Raw genomic sequence first — 16,670 nt, 5'->3', positions numbered from 1 at the left:
GTGTTGCTTCTTCTTGTGCTTCTTGCAGGAGCACATCCTTCTCCTTAATGGCCTTTCTTACCACTGTCAGAAAAAGCCAACCCATGATTCCTGCTGCCTTGTGGACACTCTGGTTCTTTAAGGAATTCCCTATTTTGCTGAGAGCCAAATCACTCCCTCTGGCATCACCCCGCCTTTCCCCAGTCCTGGGGAGGGGCCCACTCCTCTAGGAGGCAAGCTGTCTCAGACCACATGACCACTGGGGGAGGGGTACCCAAGTGTCTTCCCATCCATAGGGGCAGCCCACTGAAGTACCCCTCCTATGAGGACAGGTTATTTTTTTTTTTCTGGTCTGCAGCTAATCCTGCTAACATTGCCAAATGTCCTGCCTGAGGGTTTCAGCCCAGGGCAAGTTCACTCTGGATTCAGTGAGACTGAAATGTGACAATGGAATGTTGGGGGTAAAAGCATTAATACCCAGCTTTATTTATACCCACCTCCCAGTGGTGGCTGGTCAGGTGCTAGAATCCCATCAGTCTCTGGACAGGTTTGCATGTAGTAAACCAGTGTCTGCCTCCGGGCCTCTCCGCCTCCTCACAACAGCTCCAGAGCACTGGCCAGAGCTCTTTGTATAGAGTCAGTAATAACTTAATGGCTCACACATATGCAAGCCTGCATCTGCGAGCATTGCACAGGCGCAGTGACCAAACAAAGCAGGGTCAGGTGAGGATCCTGGCCATGGAACTTCCATTTTTCTTACAGTTGGGAAGGCTTTAGGAAATTGGAACTCCAGGACCACCCCATCCAGCCACAAGCAGCCTCCAGAGTCATATAAATAGACATTTTTCTACTTGTGGAAAATGTCTGAGAAGCACTGCTCTAACTGGGGTAAATCAGATGATGGTGCACTTGTACCCAGGTGATGCTGCATAGTGAGAACTGTGCCTGCTGTTTTTATTTTTTCACATAAAAGCATAGTCTACATTTTATTTCCATTGAAGTAAATACAGAATTTGTAAAAATATGTAGCCATTTTATATAGGAGTAATGGTCAACAGGTACCTTTCTATAAAGGATTTTGGTAGAGGGTACAAGCCTTCAAGTGCCCACTTAACTGGCCATTTTAAGTCTGATCTTAAGTTACAATCTAATTTTGTTGTCACTTCTACCTAACAAAATATAAACAAGATTGACCTAGGTTTTGCAAATTTGATAGTGTATGAATGTTAGGTGAACTGTTTAAAATAAAAATAGTGGATAATAATCATTGTGGTAACTGTCATTATTAAATTAATGTGAATGATACCTTGTGTATTGCTTAAGAGACAGAAGTGGTGGTTAGGCTTTTTTTTTTGACAAAATAAAAAACCAGCATATTAGACCTTCAATGAAAGTGTCAGGTATAAAAACATAGGTCAGTAATTGTTTTCAGTATTACTCCAAAAAACAGGTGCCAAAGTAAAAATCTGTACCTAAAGCTACCTATAGATAGGCTTTTAGATGTTACCATTTTGGTTATTATTTAGTATACTGAAGTGAAGTAGAAAAACATAAGAATAAATTAAAGATTTTAGCTGTACTTGCCAATGTTCAAGGGTTTGTAAAATAGGGTTTTCAGTAGACTAAGAAAGAAAATTAGATTGATATTCTTGAGAGTCCTTTTCTGTGTGTTTTTTGGGAGGTGGATGTTAACCTTTTTTGTAAAAGGAGAACTCAGGAATAAAGGCCTTGGATTAGGTAGTAATAACACATTTGAAATAAATAGTATCCAAAGCTAATTTATCTTGAATAGCAAAATTGTGTTGTGTGAAGAATATCCTTTAGTTTAATATTGTAGCTCTTAGTCAAGTTTCGTTCTGGTTCTTGTTAAGTAATTAAAACAGCAAGATCTTTTGTTTTAGTAAATGATTCTTAGTGTGGTACAGCTTTCCCTGATTTGGGACAAACTTCAAGAAAAGTAATCTCAATTAATGAAAATTGTGAATTATAAACAATTTAAAAATGCATTTCATTATTTCCTGGCACAGGTAACTTGAAGTAAAGTAGTATACTAGTCCATAATGTTTATGTAATCAGATTTTTAAATGTATAAGAAATATTTGTAATTAAAAGACCAATAATTAAAAATTGGATTTCTAATGTGTTGGATGTTAATGAAGTTTTTAGCATAAGGAATTAAAATACCAGTTATAACCATATTCACAATTTACTCCACTCACAAAATGCTTTGAATTTCTTAATTGACCTTGAATGTGTTGGTACTTACAGCCTGTGTTGAAAACGTAATCAAGGAATAAATGTGTCTCACTGATAATTAAGTAAAAATATCTTTCTGAAGTAGAAAGAAGTTAATTCACATTTCATAGTAATTGAGGAATTTGTATCCTGTCCATCAGTCTAAAAGATTATCTTTGTTTTCACTAAAAATAATTCATTATTTCAAAAATCCTTTAAAATGGAATGTCCTAGAATCTTATTAACTAATGCTATTTGGTAAAATCATGTAAGTGGCTAGTTTTTATTTTATTGCCATAGTGTACATAAGTGATTCTTTACCCTGATTACAAATTAGAATCACTTATGTAGGGCAGCTTTAAAATATACTGATGCCTTGGCCACAGCCCTTGATATTCTGATTAAGTAGGTCTCAGATGGGACCTGTGCAGAGGCATTACAAATTTGCAAGGTGAATCTGATATGCGGCCAGGGTTAAGAAATACACCTTAAAACTTAAGTGCTTGGGTAGCCTTGATGAGATGGTCATGAGTAGTAAGAAGACACACTCAACCATAGTTCCTAAATTTTAATGACCAGCTTAAATTAAATGTCACAAGACAGGAAATCTGCTATACCTCCTTGTCTTGACATTCCATTTTAGACCAGTGGTAAAAAAGAATGATCTTACAAAGCTTCCAGTCAGGTTAAACATCATTTAATAGTATAAATTGTTTCCCTCCATTAACTTTTAACTTGTAGTTGTGAAACCAAGTAGGCCATAGAGAATATGTTGTCTTAGATTGTGTAAATACATAATATTTATAATGTTACGTATTAAATCTCACAGGGAGTTTATATACATTGTCAATATATAGAAAACAGAGTATTTGTATCAGCTTTTTTTTAACTTTCTAATGAATATCTGACTGTGAAAACCTTAATTACATTCTCTGGTAATTTGAATATTGTCATGGAGCTCTTTAATGACTTTAATCAGCCAAACAATGAAAATTTTAGGTTATTTTTCATTCTTGGAGTTTGTGTACTTTTTTTGTGGTGTGTGGTAAAGATGGAAGTTCCTATGGCCAGGATCCTCATCTTACCCTAACCTACTTGATGATGTAGTTGGCCTACTGCAAGGATACTGCTTTCCACACCTGTAAGCAATAAGCTATTATTGACCGAGTCACTATATAAAGAGTTCCACTCATGCTCTGGGTGGAGGCAGAGATGGAGGTGGATTACGGACCTGAAAGACTGTTGGATGCAGATGTGATTTTAGTGCTTGACCTACTGGTGTGAGAATAAAGCCGGATAATAAACCCTTTTAACCCCAAGTACGTTCCATTGTCACTTTTCTGTCTCACTGATTCTATAGTGAACTTGCCTGGGGCTGAAACCCTCAGGCAAGACATGGGGTAAAAGTTTTAAAATTCCCTCTTTTAAAGCTAAAAATAACTAAATTGAAAGCTAAAAAATGTGGCTTTTGTCAGTATTGTACAACACAGGTGGCTTTGCTCAAGCATTTATACATCTATGAGGGAACTACTTTCCCCCTAGTGGGAACAGGACAATGCCATCTTGTAACCAACTTCAGCATTCTTGTTTTAGGATACTTACATTTTTGTTGGTTTTAAAGTTAACTGGGTACTTTGTAATTTTAATAGTAAAGCAAAAGCAGGGAAAAGACCTAGGTGTTTTTCTGATCACAAAGAGCTCTCTTAACTAGAATAAAGATGGAAAGGTGCTTTTCTACATACAGTTGGCATCTTCTTGCTACCTAATGATAAGATGATCAACATGTAGGCCTATCCTTGCATCTGGCTTTCTATCATGGCAGGAAGAATGATTTTCTTTCAGTTGGACTCTGGTGCATTGCTATTGTCACTGCTCCTGTACAGTCTCTGACTGAAGTTTCTATGCTTCCCAGTTCTACTTTCTGCATACCCTGGTCCACAGAGTATTTCTCCCTAATCTCCTTCAGTCTTACAACTCTTAAAAGTCTTGGAGTTTTCTAATAGTAACTAGTGGAAACAGGATATTTGAACTACAAAATTTTTACCTATCAATTTTAAAGATTTGGATTTGTGAAAAATTTTAATATCTTTATATGTGCTAATATAGAGTATAAAAGCAAATTTTTAACTATTTCAGTTTTATCAGTGTATGTGTAGTTTTTAAACTCTAAATGTTATGATCCCAGTAAATGTATCTTTTTTTTTTTTAAGGTACCAGTATTTTTTGCAAATTAAACGAGACATTCTCAATGGAAGGTAGGCTATTTAAAATTTTTAGTAATAGGCTTAAAAATACTTTTGTTCTGTATTAAATAATTCATGATCATTGCAAACAAAATGCATATTGAAAAATGGTTACATGTAGTATGAATTCCTTTCATTAGATAAGTTCATTACTTAATAGTTAAAATGTAAGTCACATGGAAACTTCAAATGTGAATGTATTATATAAATTATAATAATTTTGAAATTGTTTAACTTTGGGTTATATATTTCTTTGTTTTATTAGATTGCCCTGTCCTTACAATACTGCTGCTCTTTTGGCTTCATTTGCTGTTCAGTGTAAGTATCAGCTCACTTTTGGGTCAAACAGCATATAATTGCATAGTCTGTGTTGATAGTACGTTGCCTTTAATTTATGAGTTCTTTAGTCATATGTTGCTATACAGAAAAAAATGATGGCAGAGGAAATATAATGCAGTATCCAATTAGTGAGGAGTTACTTCGATTGTTGAAAAAAGTTTTCCAGAAGTTGTTTGAGACCTGGAAAATTGTTAATGTATCGCATAACTTCCTTAAATGGTAACAGTAGAAACACATTTTGCTTACAGGAATAACAGTGAGATTCATGTATTGCTCTGGAAGGAGGGGGTTCCCCACTTCGGACAAGTTCAGTATGAATTTGATGAGACCAAATAACAACAGTGCAGTGTAAAGGGTTAAAAGGGGCTCACACCATGTTTTATTCTCATGGTCACCTGGCTATGTACAAGAGGGAAGCCCGTTTCAGTCTCTGTTCCACTATAGCCTCTGCTCTCTCCAGGTGCTGCCACCCATTTGGTAGCTTTGTCTCCCTGCTGCTTCCTAGCACTGAGGCTCCACAGCTTCCCTCTGCCAGGCTCCTCTCTCTCTCCTCTTCTTGGCAACGGGGCTGTGCTGTTGCTTCTTTCTGCTACCCCTAGGCTCTCCAAGTTCTCTCCACTTTCAGGTGGAACTCTGTGGGCTGGTCCTATGGTGACTGGCAGACACCCAACCAATTGTCCAGGCACTTGAGTGTTTACTCACCACCCCTGCCCTGGGCCAGCTCTGTCAGCCAGTACACATCCTGCTGCCCAGAGGTATGTGAGTAGGCTCTTTCATCTGTACAGGGAGCAATATTAGGATGAGGGGAAGTGAGAATCCTGGTCATAAAATTTCCATTTTCTCCACACATGACATTGCTCATTTGGCTGTAAAAAATTGCAAAATGTGTTTATTAAAGTGTGAATATTTTCCTTTCATTTTTAGCTGAACTTGGAGACTATAATCGGTCAGAAAACTTACCAGGCTACCTCTCAGATTATTCTTTCATTCCCAATCAACCTCAAGATTTTGAAAAAGAAATTGCAAAATTGTATCAGCAACATACGTAAGGATTTATTTACTTATCTGCTTCTTAATGTAAACTTACTATTTTTAAGAATGTTTTAAATTACTTTTAAATAAGAGTGTTTTAAATTACATTTAATGTGATTGTTGTATTTATTAAACATAGAACAGTTAACACTGTGTAAAATTGGTGTAAAGAAATGTAAGTGATCTATACTAAAAAACTGTTAATTTCATGAAATATGAGGCCTTTTTTATTTCTATTAAGAACTGTAAAGCTGTATATAAACAGACATTTGCTATTATATAGTTGCCAGTTCTTTAAGAAGGAATTTTAGAATATTACTAGTAGGTTTACAATATACAGATCAATCTACATATCAATTCTTTCTCAGCTTCTAGGTGTGAAAGGAATCATTTTGTTTGTGATCCAACAGGAAAAAAGTAACTTCATGTAATATAAAATTTAAAGAAAATAGGCCTTTAAAAATAACATTTTTTCACTCATAACAATATTCCGCTTTATTTTGTGAATCTAATTTCCTGTGACAATTTTTTACAAGAGAATTGTTGCTTTGAATAGAAACTAATATTGTTTATTGGTTTGGACTTAAGTTTTACATTAACATGACAATTGAAAATACTTGAGGAACTAAGGCAGTGTTGCTTATTGGCTAAGAAACTGAGAGAGCCATACTGCTTGGTGTGAAATATCTGGTAAGGTAACTTACTTTCTTACAGCTTTGGCCAAATTGCTCTATGTCTCAACTTCTCTGTTCCCCTCTATGTAAATTGGGAATAAAGTATCTACTGCTGGAATTGCTATAAGGGTTCAGGGAGCTTGTACATTTGAGCCTTGAACAACACGGGTTTGAACTGTACCTATGCTGATCCACTGATAAGAAGACTCTTCAACAAATATATTGGAAAAATTGGAGACTTGCAACAATTCGAAAAAACATTTCCTTTTCTCTAGTTTACTATGTTACAAGAATATAGTATAATACATATACAAAATACATGTTAATTGCTTATTTTATCAATGAGGCTTTCAGTCAGCAGTAGGTTATTAGTAAAGTATTTAGGGAGTCAAAAGTCATACCTGGATTTTCAGTTGTGCATTTTTGATTACATGAAGGTCAGCACTCCTAAATCCCCCCACATTGTTCAAGGGTCAACTGTGCATACACACTACTCAGAACAATGCCTAGCACATGGTAAGCACTGAAGAAATGTTAGCTCTTATTTTTAAGGAAACTTAACTTTCATTTGGTAACAGTCCCTGTATCTAAAACAGACTGGCAAACTGTAACTTGCTGCCTATCTTTGTATGGCCCATGGGCTAAGAATGGTCTGTACATTTTTAATGGTTGAAAAAAAGTCAAAAGAATAACAGCATTTTGTGGCACATGAAATTTTGAGAAATTTCAGTTTCAGTGTCCATAAATGAACACTTGTTGGTTCATTCATCTACATATAGTCTCTGGCTGCTTTCACATAACAGCAGAGTTGAGTAATTGCAACAGAGACTGTATGGTCCGAAAGCCAAAAGTATTCACTGTCCTGCTCTTTCCAGTAAAAGTTTGCTGACCCCTGATCTAAAATAAGATTAATGAATGAGAATTTTAAGAGTGACCTAATATTGTGAGGAGGCTATTTTAGTTTAACAGTAAATACCATTTGTAATATAAGTTCTATACATAGAATATCTGAATCAAGGGTTTGAAGATAAACAAATGCTTTTTAAATTTACCAATAATGAAAAGTCTCTTCTGTTAGGAAAAAGTTTGTACATTTGACATGCTATTGATTATGTATTTGTATTTGTCTTAAAGAAATGACTCCTTAAATCTTTAAACAAATTGCAAAGTAAATCATCCAGTTTAAAGGTAGGGTATGTATTTAACTTAATTGGATTTTTGGAAAACTGAAGTGTATCTTGTTTTTGAAGAATCCCATTTTTATGATCATGCATTGGCAAGCTGTTGGCTTCCTTTTCTAGTATTATTAGTGAATGAAATGCTGATGTCTTTGCTTTTATAATATGCTTTTGCTCTGCTATAGTCTGGTAATATCATATAACTAAGGTTGTTAGAACTGTATATAATACAGGAGTAAGTCTATTTTAAAGGCTTTGCATTTATAGCAGTAGTTCTCAAACTTGTGTTGGTAAGAATTGCCTGGGGGGTATTTCTTATATATAAACAATTTCGACCCATCTGTTCTATTGTCAGACTCTGTAGATCAGTACTTATGAAGCTATCTGTGATGAAAGACCAGTTTTTTTCCCCCTATCTGTCATGGAGTGATATTTCAATAAAACATAATAAAAATGAATTACTAGAAAAGTAAAATGGAGAAAAAAACAGATATAAAAAATTTAAAGTCCCTGTTTTCATTGTTAGATCCAACAGATTAAAAATTACTCTGCCAAAGCACTATCAAAGGTTCTTACATTCAATTTCTGTACGTGTTATGAGTCAACACCTATCTGGGCACTGTATGCTGGGAAACACTGCTCTGGAGGTTGCCTCAGAATCTTCATGTTTCAGAAGGGCATGGTGTCATTTAAATGTAGATATGATGGATGGACCAAATTTTGAAAAACAGTTCTAAGTTATGTCTGAGGGTGAGTGACTTTGTAACATCCATAACAATAGCTTGAGACTTTTAAAACTTGGTGCATTTTTGTATTTCTGGAAAATAAAGTATTCTATGAAATAATACTTTATGTCACTAAAAGTGTACCCTCCAGATAACTTAGATGTTACTGGAAAGAACTAAGAAGAATAGTCATACATAGTGTTTTGTAGAAGATTTAATTAAAATGCTGAAATTTTTCCAGATAAATAAACTTTTTCTAATTTGGCAGTATGGTGACTGATAATAATTTTTTGACCTAATGATGTCTTTACAGAGGCTTATCTCCTGCAGAAGCAGAATTTAATTACCTGAACACAGCACGTACGTTAGAACTCTATGGAGTTGAATTTCACTATGCAAGGGTAAGTAAAGAAAACTTACTTTGATGTTGTTGCATTGGTCTCCCTTTACTTGATACCAAAATTTTTTAATGCCCTGATGGGATTAAGCAACATGGAATAACTAGTGAGTGCTACCCACATAGTTGCACTGAAAATTTCTTCTGAATATAAATATTTTCACAATCAATAACTGGTGAGAAGAATGGTTGAAATGGCATTTTCATGTTATTTTTCTTCAAGGTAGTGTTTAATGTTATAAAGATAATCTTTGTAGACCAGAAGAAACAGTACATTTAGCATTTTTATTTTACAAAATAAAAATTGAATTATTGGAAAAGTAGTTTTTCTATATTGGTAGTTGTTGTAAAAGAAGTTTTTACCTCACTGAGGCCTATATTACTTCAGTTATATTCATCATTTACTGACATCATTATAAGTTTTTATTCATAAAGCACAAAATGAAGCATATTTTTATTGTCTGTCCCCCACGCCCTCCGCCAGTCCCTTTATCAAGATGAATTTATAGTCACTGATTGTCCTGAAAACTTCTTTTTCATTGTGTCAAACTTAGCTACTTCCAGAAGACTTAACCTCCTGCCATAAGAATATTTCTGAGTGGCTGTTCTTCATTTGTGTGTCTCTTCACCTAGATTCCTTCTCATGATTTTTTTATTAAGAGATTATATTCCTTTGGAAGTATCTGGAATACAGCTCTTTATAACTTGTGAAAAGTGGAATTAAAGGCAATCATTGTTGAGTTTGGTGATAGGTTTTATATTATCTTGGGACAAATTGTTGAGCCTAATGAAGATAGCAGCCTGAATGAGAGTTAAGTTCTCTTTAGGTAGTTATTTTGAATTTTATTTAATGTGGAGGCATACCCAGACAGACAGTGGTTTTAGAACTCAGAGTTCTACTCCATGTAATTGTTCTGCTGTTTAGGGCCTCAGCTGGCTATGTTCTAGGAGAGGAGTGTTAGTTTTTGTATTTAACAAAGCTTATGTTAACCTCTCCTTTGAAACACCAGTGATGTACTTTCCTTACATGGCTGTATCTGGTAATTCTCAGTGTTTTTGACTTGGAAATCTTGTGTGATTCTGTTTAAAATGTGTGGGTCTTCCTTGAACTTCTCATTTTCTTTAAAGTATGTTCCTTCTCTCTTCACCCCTATTATTATTTTGAATGTGATTCCCCAAAATGTAATATAGTGGTTAGTATTTGTGCAACTAAATTTTGTTTATTATAATAAAATTTAAAATTAATGGAGCTTAATGACTTCACTTATTTGTAGAGTATAAAAACAAAGCAAAACTGAAGGAACAAAATAGCAGACTCATAGACTCTGAGAAGGGACTAGTGTTACCAAAGGAGAGGGATTGGGGAGGATAGGTGGTGAGGGAGAAGGGGATTAAGGGGCACTATAATTCGCAATCACAGTAGAGGTGAGTCATGGGGAAGGCAGTACAGCATGGAAAAGACAAGTCATGACTCTGTGGCATCTTACTACCCTGATGGTCAGTAACTACAATGTGGGGGTGAGCACTTGATATTATGGGTGAATGTTGAAACCACAATGTTGTTCATGTGAAACCTTTATAAGATTGTATATCAATGATACTTTAATAAAAATTAACAGAACTTTAAATATATGAAATAAACTATGGTTAACAATAAAAAGACCACTAAATTCAGTCATTTTACTCCTTGGCAGTTTTCTAAAGGTACTATTGACTGTCTGCTATCATTTACATCTATCAATGAAATGCGAAGTGTTAGAATTTCCTTTTTTCATGTAAGTGACATGGCTGGATCTCATACACAGTTAGCCATATTACTACTTATTGATTTGATTAAGGAAGGATTTTTGTTGTTGTTAATAGATTGTAAAACTCATACTTAGAAAGCCATATAAATATGGAGTACTGGAACAAAGGAATTTCAATTTTAAATGGCCAAAGTTATTTAGAAACCTATTTTGAATGGGAAAAAAAAATCCAGGAAAGGGTATTTCTGTTGTATGTAAATACAGAGCACTTAAGAAGGAAATAGGCAAATATTTAGTGAACATGAAGGGAAGTTTTGCAGAATCAAGAACAAAAAGGACAAAGGATAGAGGGGGCAGGATACATACAGAGAATACTTGAGTTTTAATTTCATATTCCAAGCAAAGGTATGTTCGAAGTAATATTTTGAAAGCAAGGTAAAATGTTTTCTCTTTGCTTTCAGAATGTAGGTTGAAGAAATATCAGAGTAGAACCAAGTTATTTATAGCAATCTACAAAATAAAAATAAGAGCTTTCACTGCAGCAGATATATTATGTGACTTGCTCAGTGCTGGTGCTGAGGATTCCTTAGTGAGCAAACATCAGTCATCCCTCCTGCCTTTATAGGGCTCATGGTACAGTGGGGAAGAAAGGATGGAAGATGTATTGATTAATATGTGAGGATATGAAGGGGAAAAGTACAGAATGCCTTGGGATCATATGGCAGGTATAAGATAAATTCTAGCCGAAATAAGCAGGCAACCAGAGGCAACAAAGGGCCACGTAATTTATTTGGATGCCCCCAGGCGAGGTTCTGCGGTCTGGCTATCACAGGCCGGGGAAGTCACACGAAAGTAGATAGGCAGCAAGTTTTTAAAGATAGGGGGAGGCAGAGCTTAGATTTACAGTGGCACAAGGATTGGCTAGCCTAAGGCACATTTTTCAGGTTGGGAGGGGGCAGCAGCCGGGGACTTTGGCACGTCATCAGTGTCTGACATGCTCCTCCCTCCCCCCAGTGCCTTCAACCTTACAGCAGGAACATTGAATCCAGCTTGGAAGCAAAGAATAGGGAAGGCTTCTTAAAAGCAGTAATTTACTAAAGCCAGAAGTATGAATAAGAATTAGCCAAGGAGTGGTTTCACTGTGGAACCATCAGCATGAAATGAAGACCTAAAAATCAAGAGAGAATGTGGTATATTTGTGAAAATAAAATCATGTGATATATCCAAAATACTATATGAATAAGGGGAAAAACAATTGTAGAAAAGTTGAGAATGAATGAAATGCCAGGATAAAAAGGAAAGAATGAAAGATTTGAGGAAATAGAACAGGGGATATTTTGCTTTTAAAGTAATAGAGTAGGTGGATGTTTTTGATTTTTTTGGTATTCATTGTATGAGTTTTAACACATCTGTAGGTTCATGTAACCACTACCATAATCAGAATACAGAACAATTCCATCATCTCAAAAGAACTTGGGGAGTGTTGCCCTTTGTAGTCCAACATTCTGCTTGCCCATAGTACTTGGCAACTATTGGTCTGTTCTGGGACTCCATAGTTTTGAATTTTCCAAAATGTCATATAAATGGAATCCTATAGTATGGAACCTTATGAGAGGATTAAAGATGGTGGTGTGAGAGGTGAGACAGAGGCTTCCTCCTAAAACTGCATATAATACAAAATATAATTAATACAACTTATCCTGAGAGAGCAACAGGAAAGGACTGCACCAGACTGCATACACCTGGAGAAAAGAGCAGACCTCACTGAACGGGATAACGTACGAAAGCTGTGGCCCAGTGGGACCCAAGCCCGTCCCCCACTCCAGCTCACTGGCAGGAGGAAGAGAAACTGAGCAGGGAAGGAGTGGAGGCCTGGGACTGCTGAATACCTAACTCCGGAGATCTGCTCTGGGAGCACAAACCTACATTTCATGGTGCTTTCATGATACCCTCATGATTATGGGGTTGGAAAGCTAAGACAGGCAGAATTCCTGGAGAAACTGAGATTCCAGCTGCTTGTGGAAAGCAGGGCTCCATATCCGGCTACTCTGGGACAAAAGCTGATACCTGTGTGCTTGGCCCACTGGTTCACGCAGTGGAGACAGGCCTAGCAGCCAGGAAACAGGGAACAGCTCTTTCCTCCCCTCAGGCACCAATCCCACTCCCCTGCAATCGCCAACATTGCTTCAGGGGCTGAGCAGCTCCAGAGACTAGAGGTTCTGGACACTAGAGGGCGCCATACCCAAATATGAAATGCGGAAGGAACCTGGTACAGAGTAAAATTAATATAACCCCTGAGAAAGATGACATGGACCTCATGACTCTTCCTGAAAGGGAGTTCAAAATAAAAATCATCAATATGCTAGTGGAAGATGGTGGCATGAGTGGAGCAGTGGAAATGTCCTCCCAAAACTACATATACTTATGAAAATATAACAAAGACAACTCTTCCTAGAATAGAGAACAGAGGACACAGGACAACATCCAGACCACACCCACACCTGCAAGAACCCAACGCGTCGTGAAGGGGGTAAGATACAAACCCCAGCCCGGCGGGACCCAGCACCCCTCCCCCCAGCTCCTGGCGGGAGGAGAGCAGTCGGAGCCAGGAGGGAGAAGGGATCCCAGGACTGCTCAACACTCAGCCCCAGCCATCCGGAGCAGAGCGCAGACAGTGCATGCATGGGGTCCTGGATACTAGGGAAACAGGACAGCAAGACCTGTGAGCACGTCCCTGAGGCTGGCGCCATAGGACAAAGAAAAACAAGTGGCGTTTTTTAAAATTATTTAATTAATAAATTTATTGTATATATTTATTTATTATATGGTGAGTGCTTTTCGGAAGTCTTAAAGGGACAGGGACCCCACAACCGGACAGAAGCGTCCAAGGACACCTAGTCCAGAGGCAGGGAATCTGGGGATCTCCGGGCACTCTAACCCCCTGGGCAGCAGGGAGCACGGAGGCCCCTCACAGAGATAAATAGCCTCCTGGCCGTTCCCCCTCCAATGCGGCTCCACCATTTTGGAGCAGCAGCCCAAGCCAGGCCAGACCCACAGCAACAGCGGAGATAAACTCCATAGCAGCCAAGCAGGAATCAGAAGCACTGTCTACGTGCAGCTGCCCAGCACAAGCCACTAGAGGTTGCTGTTCTCCCAGGAGAGGCAGGCCACAAACCAGCAAGAAGGGAAGTTCTTCCAGCCATCACTCGTCCCAGCTCTGCAAACTATTTCTATCACCATGAAAAGGCAAAATTACAGGCAAACCAAGATCACAGAGACAACACCAGAGAAGGAGACAGACCTAACCAGTCTTCCTGAAAAAAAATTCAAAATAAAAATCATAAACTTGCTGACAGAGATGCAGAGAAATATGCAAGAGCTAAGGGATGAAGTTCAGAAGGAGATCACAGATGCCAGGAAGGAGATTACAGAAGTGAAACAAACTCTGGAAGGATTTATAAGCAGAATGGATAAGATGCAAGAGGCGATTGATGGAATAGAAACCAGAGAACAGGAACGCATAGAAGCTGACAGAGAGAGAGGTAAAATGATCTGCAGGAATGAAACAATATTAAGAGAACTGTGTGACCAAACCAAAAGGAAAAATGTCCTATTATAGGGGTACCTGAAGAAGAAGAGAGAGAAAAAGGGATAGAAAGTGTCTTTGAAGAAATAATTGCTGAAAACTTCTCCAAACTGGGGGAGGAAATAATCGAACAGACCATGGAAATACCTAACAGAAAGGAACCAAGGAGGACAACACCAAGACACATAATAATTAAATTGGCAAAGATCAAGGACAAAGAAAGTTTTAAAGGCAGCAAGAGACAAAAAGGTCACATAAAGGAGAAACCCATCAGTCTATCATCAGACTTCTCAACAGAAACCTTACAGGCCAGAAGAGAATGGCATGATATATTTAATGCAATGAAATAGAAGGGCCTTGGACCAAGGATACTGTATCCAGCACGATTATCATTTAAATATGATGGAGGGATTAAACAATTCCCAGACAAGCAAAAGTTGAGGGAATTTGCTTCCCACAAACCACCTCTACAGGGCATCTTACAGGGACTGCTCTAGATGGGAGCACTCCTAAAAAGAGCACAGAAGAAAACACCCAACATAGGAAGAATGGAGGAGGAGGAATAAGAAGGGAGAGAAGAAAAGAATCTCCAGACAGTGTATATAACAGCTCAATAAGCGAGCTAAGTTAGGCAGTAAGATACTAAAGAGGCTAACCTTGAACCTTTGGTAACCACGAATTTAAAGCCTGCAATGGCAATAAGCACATATCTTTCAATAGTCACCCTAAATGTAAATGGACTAAATGCACCAATCAAAAGACACAGAGTAATAGAATGGATAAAAAAGCAAGACCCATCTTTATGCTGCTTACAATAACTCACCTCAAACCCAAAGACATGCACAGACTAAAAGTCAAGGGATGGAAAAACATATTTCAGGCAAACAACAGTGAGAAGAAAGCAGGGGTTGCAGTACTAATATCAGACAAAATACACTTCAAAACAAAGAAAGTAACGAGATAAAGAAGAACACTACATAATGATAAAGGGCTCAGTCCAACACGAGGATATAACCATTCTAAATATATATGCACCCAACACAGGAGCACCAGCATATGTGAAACAAATACTAACATAACTAAAGGGGGAAATAGAATGCAATGCATTCATTTTAGGAGACTTCAACACACCACTCACCCCAAAGGATAGATCCACCAGGTAGAAAATAAGTAAGGACACGGAGGCACTGAACAACAGAGTAGAACAGATGGACCTAATAGACATCTATAGAACTCTACATCCAAAAGCATCAGGATATACATTCTTCTCAAGTGCACATGGAACATTCTCCAGAATAGACCACATACCAGCCCACAAAAAGAGCCTCAGTAAATTCCAAAATATTGAAATTCTACTAAAAAATTTTTCAGACCACAAAGGTATAAAAGTAGAAATAAATTCTACAAAGAAAACAAAAAGGCTCACAAACACATGAAGGCTTAACAGCATGCTCCTAAATAATCAATGAATCAATGAACAAATTAAAATAGAGATCAAGGAATATATCTAAACAAATGACAACAACAACAAAACGTCCCAACTTCTGTGGGACGCAGCAAAAGCAGTCTTAAGAGGAAAGTATATAGTGATCCAGGCACACTTGAAAAAGGAAGAACTATCCCAAATGAATAGTCTAACATCACAACTATCGAAACTGGAGAAAGAAGAACAAATGAAGCCTAAAGTCAGCAGAAGGAGGGACATAATAAAGATCAGATAATAAATAAACAAAATTGAGAAGAATAAAACAATAGCAAAAATCAGTGAAACCAAGAGCTGGTTCTTTGAGAAAATAAAATAAAATAGATAAGCCTCTAGCCAAACATATTAAGAGGAAAAGAGAATCAACACAAATCAACATAATCAGAAATGAGAACAGAAAAATCACGACAGACTCCACAGAAATACGAAGAATTATTAAAGGCTACTATGAAAACCTGTATGCCAACAAGCTGGAAAACCTTTAAGAAATGAACAACTTCCTAGAAAAATACAACCTTCCAAGACTGACCAAGGAAGAAACACAGAAGTTAAACAAGCCAATTACGAGCAAAGAAATTGAAACAGTAATAAAAAAACTGCCCAAGAACAAAATCGCCGGACCGGACAGATTTACCTCGGAATTTCATCAGACACACAGAGAAGACACAATACCCATTCTCCTTAAAAGTTTTCCAAAAAGTAGAAGAGGAGGGAAGACTCCCAAATTCATTCTATGAAGCCAAGATCACCCTAATACCAAAACCAGGCAAAGACCCCACCAAAAAAGAAAATTACAGACCAATATCCCTGATGAATGTAGATGCAAAAATACTCAATAAAATATTAGCAAACCGAATTCAAAAATATATCAAAAAGATCATACACTATGACCAAGTGGGATTCATCCTAGGGATCCAAGGATGGTACAGCATTCGAAAATCCATCAATATCATCCACCACATCAACAAAAAGAAAGACATAAACCACATGATCATCTCCATAGATGCTGAAAAAGCATTTGACAAAATTCAACATCCATTCATGATAAAAA

The 16,670-nt window shown here is 37.2% G+C and overlaps 1 protein-coding gene across 21 annotated transcripts in view; it reads left to right on the top strand.

Moving 5' to 3' along the window:
* PTPN4 (protein tyrosine phosphatase non-receptor type 4) overlaps positions 1-16,670 on the top strand; it is a 269,179-nt gene that overhangs the window by 116,902 nt on the left and 135,607 nt on the right. For all 21 annotated transcript variants that reach the window (XR_012133350.1, XR_012133348.1, XR_012133349.1 and 18 more), the window contains 4 exons: positions 4,425-4,469; positions 4,723-4,775; positions 5,721-5,841; positions 8,719-8,806. Coding sequence is in view for 18 of the 21 variants with exons in the window: in XM_073241313.1 (XP_073097414.1) it covers positions 4,425-4,469; positions 4,723-4,775; positions 5,721-5,841; positions 8,719-8,806 (307 nt within the window). In the remaining 3 variants the exon portion in view is untranslated. The remainder of the gene's footprint in view (positions 1-4,424; positions 4,470-4,722; positions 4,776-5,720; positions 5,842-8,718; positions 8,807-16,670) is intronic.

The sequence above is a fragment of the Manis javanica genome, chromosome 7 (assembly GCF_040802235.1).
Source record: "Manis javanica isolate MJ-LG chromosome 7, MJ_LKY, whole genome shotgun sequence".
Taxonomy (NCBI): Eukaryota; Metazoa; Chordata; class Mammalia; order Pholidota; family Manidae; genus Manis; species Manis javanica.
Note: the sequence above shows the minus strand (reverse complement) of the source record. Positions and strands in the feature narration are given on the sequence as shown.